At 44.0% G+C, this 4,715-nt stretch overlaps 2 protein-coding genes across 2 annotated transcripts; both read right to left on the bottom strand.

The window, feature by feature from the left end:
• Window positions 1-110: 110 nt before the first annotated feature.
• Window positions 111-1,662, bottom strand: SAMD00019534_036080 (hypothetical protein; the record flags this gene model as incomplete). Its single annotated transcript, XM_012904500.1, has 2 exons — window positions 111-117; window positions 170-1,662. 2 exons carry the CDS (start codon window positions 1,660-1,662, stop codon window positions 111-113), a joined length of 1,500 nt encoding a protein of 499 aa, XP_012759954.1.
• An 802-nt stretch (window positions 1,663-2,464) lies between these two features.
• SAMD00019534_036070 (hypothetical protein) lies at window positions 2,465-4,654 on the bottom strand (the record flags this gene model as incomplete). The annotated part of the gene is made up of 3 exons (XM_012904499.1): window positions 2,465-2,703; window positions 2,776-3,992; window positions 4,098-4,654. The coding sequence occupies 3 exons, from the start codon at window positions 4,652-4,654 to the stop codon at window positions 2,465-2,467; spliced, it is 2,013 nt and encodes a 670-aa protein (XP_012759953.1).
• Between the last annotated feature and the right edge of the window lie 61 nt (window positions 4,655-4,715).

Here is a 4,715-nt window from a genome sequence, read left to right as displayed (position 1 = left end):
TGGTTGAGATGGCTCTTGATCCTCTTGGGTTGACAAAATCTCGGCCAGTGGCAGATCAACAAATGGTAGCGATACTATTCTGCGACCTTCCTTCTTAAGTCCTCTGACTATCACATCCTTATAATCATCAACGTATTGATTGAAGAATAAGTATCGTACGATATCATACTCTCCTTTGTCAACCAATCTTCTTTCAAAGTAAGGAGCTGGGTATACGCCACCTGCCTCACTAATTGAGATTATGGTGTCCAGGTCGAAGACGATGTCTCGGTGGCTAATATCCAATGGGTCTGGCGATACTTCTACTCGGACTGAATGATTGGTGAACATATACTCCATGAATCGAATGTCTGGAGAGGCATTCTCAATCAAGACTCGTTTGAGATAAAAGTCGAATGAGCTCTGAGCGTGCATGTAAATATGGTGCTTGAATCTTTCGCCAGAGATGAATTGCACCATCTCGAGATGGCCATTGAAAATTGCTTGCTCAACGGAAATCATGTAGTTTGCCCTGACCTCTGGCAATTGGCCATTAACACCAATCTTGTCCAGCAGGAACTGGAGGATGTCCACGTGACCGTGTGAAATGGCTCGATCAAACAAGGCAACCGACAAGTCATGCGTAGAGGGTCGGTATCCAACCGTGTCCATGATGAACTTGACAATGTCGAAGCGACCAAACCTGATGGCACCCACCAAGATGCCGTGCTGGATGACTGTGAGTGATTGCAGGCCACCTTTGTGATGAATGAACTCCAATGCAGCCAAGACTACATATCCTGCATCATCGTCGCCAACTTGAGGACACAGGAATGGCACTCCCACTCCATCTTGTGTGCATGCTTGGTAGATATACTCCAAGATGTCATTGTGCTTGCAATATGGCATCATCCTGATGCATACTGGCAAAACTGTTGTCAATGTTGTTTCGATTGATGGATTGGCAACATGTTTGATCAACTTGAAGAAAAGCTTTGATTGATCGAGCATCATCGCACTGCAGAACACTCTGTCATTCAAACATCTGGCAATGTACTCTGTCGACTTGTTGTCAATGATATACTCAATCATATTCATATGAGATACATCGACTTCATTGTATATGTTGTCATCCTCCCATATCTGACTTGGCATCAATCGATCAAGTACCTCCAGGACCTGATGCGATCTCACGCTCATCAGATACGCATAACTGATTCTAAGGCTTGGATACCTCTCGCAAATGAACTGAACTATCTGTGCATGCCCTTGAATGGCTGCGTTTATCAGCGCCTCGTCTGTATCACCTACACTCGGGTCGATGTGATGCAGGTATTCGACCACGGACAGGTGTACCTCGACAACCGCACGCCCAAAGGCAGTTGAAAGGTCGAGGTCCTCGGTGCGATTCTGGTGAAGGAATCTGACAACTTCCAGGTAGCCATTCTCTGCGGCACCAACAATCGCCCAACTTGAACAGCCTTCAGTTCGTTGTTCATGAAGATAGCGCACTGTACCAAGGTGGCCATTCCTCGCAGCTCTGTCCATCACATACTCACAGATGTAAGTATCCGGTTTGTTCTCGAGGAGGTATTGGATGACGTCCAGATGGTCGCTCCCAGCAGCCTCAGAGATAGCACATTCATGGAATGGTAGTCCATTGACATGAAGATACTTGATCATGTTGAGKTTYTCACATGACCAAACCGAGAAAAGACGGAGSAGTCGTAGACATMSAYCAGCATCACCAAGGTTGAKATGATTGATCATTGCATCTGGGATGTGATCAGGATCATTCTTGAATGGCAATGTGATTCCAAACACTTTGATCAAAGTATGTATCATCGACTCGCTTGTCCGATGCCTGATGTTGTCCAASAMTTGGCYYTCCCTGACAAACTCACTGAATGCTCTGAACTCGGGATGTTGTCCAAAGAATTGAATGATGTCCACTCGATCATRTTGAAWGGCAACWTTTGCAAGTTCATAGAATACCTCGTTGAGATGTTGGAAGTATCGYTGATGMACCCATTCAAGTATGTGGAGGTGTCCACCGATGACTGCATGACGAGTGAGTGATCGCAACTTKGGAATGAATGGTGCACCATCAATCTCTGACCATTTGTGACGGTTGTATCTCTGTTCRATTGATAGACACAGTTKTTTGAGTGGCTCCAAGTATCCAMACWRTGCCAACATATCAACTGATTGAATCAGATCATTCCATTGATGTGTTTGACTGTCTGAGTATTGTACTCGATGTATCTGTTTGACATGTCCAAAGATCAATCGTCTCACAACCTGATTGTTGATAATCTGATTGAATCGTCTTTGTTGTTGTAGTTGTGAGGTGCTTTGATCGTTGACCATTGTATAACTAACTAATTACTAATAATTACAAGATTTACTATGATCATTTATTTTGCCTTGATTGATAATAGAGTGTGAAATTCGATCACAAGTCCACTTGATTGATTGATGGAGGTCAAGAGACAACAAAGTAATCCTTGAGATTTTCTGATTGGGCATCAACAGTGTTGATGAACCTGCGATATAGTTGGACGATCAGTGTTGGATGTCTCTGCTCAAAGTATTGGAATGCTGATTGTTGTGAATCAAAGAATAAAGTCTTATGAGCATCCTTGAACAGTTCATGATGGTGTTGTATCGTGTTCCTGATGCATCGAATCAAGTCCTTCGTGCTTTTATAATCGTATTGTGACTCTGTTTTCATGATTAATTAATAGATGAGTTGGTTAGTTAAGTTGATTATTTGAGTGTGAGTGGGACACATACTGAGTTGATCAAGCAGCATGGAATCGATGGATTTGTTCCATGGAAAGAAGCTGAGGTAAAAATGTGGTTGGTTCTGGGTGGTCTGGAACAATCGATTGATGAATAGAATCCTCTTGTTGATGTCCCAGAAGAATGGATGATGGATCACCATGTTGATCGTAGGTCTAGCAGATGAATCCTTGGCAATCATCTGTTTGATTAGATCTGAGGCACATGGTTGATCGGAGAGTTTTTTGATGTCACACTTATTATTTAGTATCTTGGACACTCTGAGATGGACTTTGTCACCGAATGGATGACCTCCATCAGTGAGGATGTAGTACATGAGACATCCAAGTGCGAAGATGTCAACAGAGTTGGTCTTGCGTTGATTATTGATCACTTCAGCTGGGAAGTAACCACCGTGACCACTTGGAGCATGAGTGAATGCGAATGATGTCTCAACGGACATCTTGCTCAGTCCCATGTCAGTAATGAACAGGTGATTGTCTTTGAACAGGATGTTACGGGGATTGAGATCGTTGTGAATGATGTTGTTGTTGTGCAAGAATAGTACACCGTTGATGATGTCTTTGATCATTGAGTGTTTGTTCAATGATTGGAATCGATACTGGTGAGTCTCCACCAACTCTTGAAGTGACATCTCACATAATGATGTCGCCAAGAATATGAAGTCATCATTCTCCTCCATGCCAAAGAATCTCACCAAGTTGTCTGTGGCAGTAGATAGTGCCGTGAGTTGAATGAGTATGTCCACCTCCTTATCGATGAGTATGTTGAACTCCTTGTTCATCTGTTTGATTGCCACCGGGCACCTTGTCACACCACACACCCTTGTACACCCAGAGTGCCATTGCTTCCAACGTCCAATGATCATCTTCCTGCTGTACTTGAACTTGCCAACCTTTCTCTCGTACTGCTCACTTGACACCTCGGGCTCAGGCTTAACAACAGGTGGGGCCTCTACAATGTTTGATTGATGAACGATTGGTTGAGATGGCTCTTGATCCTCTTGGGTTGACAAAATCTCGGCCAGTGGCAGATCAACAAATGGTAGCGATACTATTCTGCGACCTTCCTTCTTAAGTCCTCTGACTATCACATCCTTATAATCATCAACGTATTGATTGAAGAATAAGTATCGTACGATATCATACTCTCCTTTGTCAACCAATCTTCTTTCAAAGTAAGGAGCTGGGTATACGCCACCTGCCTCACTAATTGAGATTATGGTGTCCAGGTCGAAGACGATGTCTCGGTGGCTAATATCCAATGGGTCTGGCGATACTTCTACTCGGACTGAATGATTGGTGAACATATACTCCATGAATCGAATGTCTGGAGAGGCATTCTCAATCAAGACTCGTTTGAGATAAAAGTCGAATGAGCTCTGAGCGTGCATGTAAATATGGTGCTTGAATCTTTCGCCAGAGATGAATTGCACCATCTCGAGATGGCCATTGAAAATTGCTTGCTCAACGGAAATCATGTAGTTTGCCCTGACCTCTGGCAATTGGCCATTAACACCAATCTTGTCCAGCAGGAACTGGAGGATGTCCACGTGACCGTGTGAAATGGCTCGATCAAACAAGGCAACCGACAAGTCATGCGTAGAGGGTCGGTATCCAACCGTGTCCATGATGAACTTGACAATGTCGAAGCGACCAAACCTGATGGCACCCACCAAGATGCCGTGCTGGATGACTGTGAGTGATTGCAGGCCACCTTTGTGATGAATGAACTCCAATGCATCCAAAACTACATATTCTGCATCGTCGTCGCCAACTTGAGGACACAGGAATGGCACTCCCACTCCATCTTGTGTGCATGCTTGGTAGATATACTCCAAGATGTCATTGTGCTTGCAATATGGCATCATCCTGATGCATACTGGCAAAACTGTTGTCAATGTTGTTTCGATTGATGGATTGGCAACATGT

The sequence above is a fragment of the Acytostelium subglobosum genome (genome assembly GCF_000787575.1).
Source record: "Acytostelium subglobosum LB1 DNA, scaffold: scaffold6, whole genome shotgun sequence".
NCBI lineage: Eukaryota > Evosea > Eumycetozoa > Acytosteliales > Acytosteliaceae > Acytostelium > Acytostelium subglobosum.
Note: the sequence above shows the minus strand (reverse complement) of the source record. Positions and strands in the feature narration are given on the sequence as shown.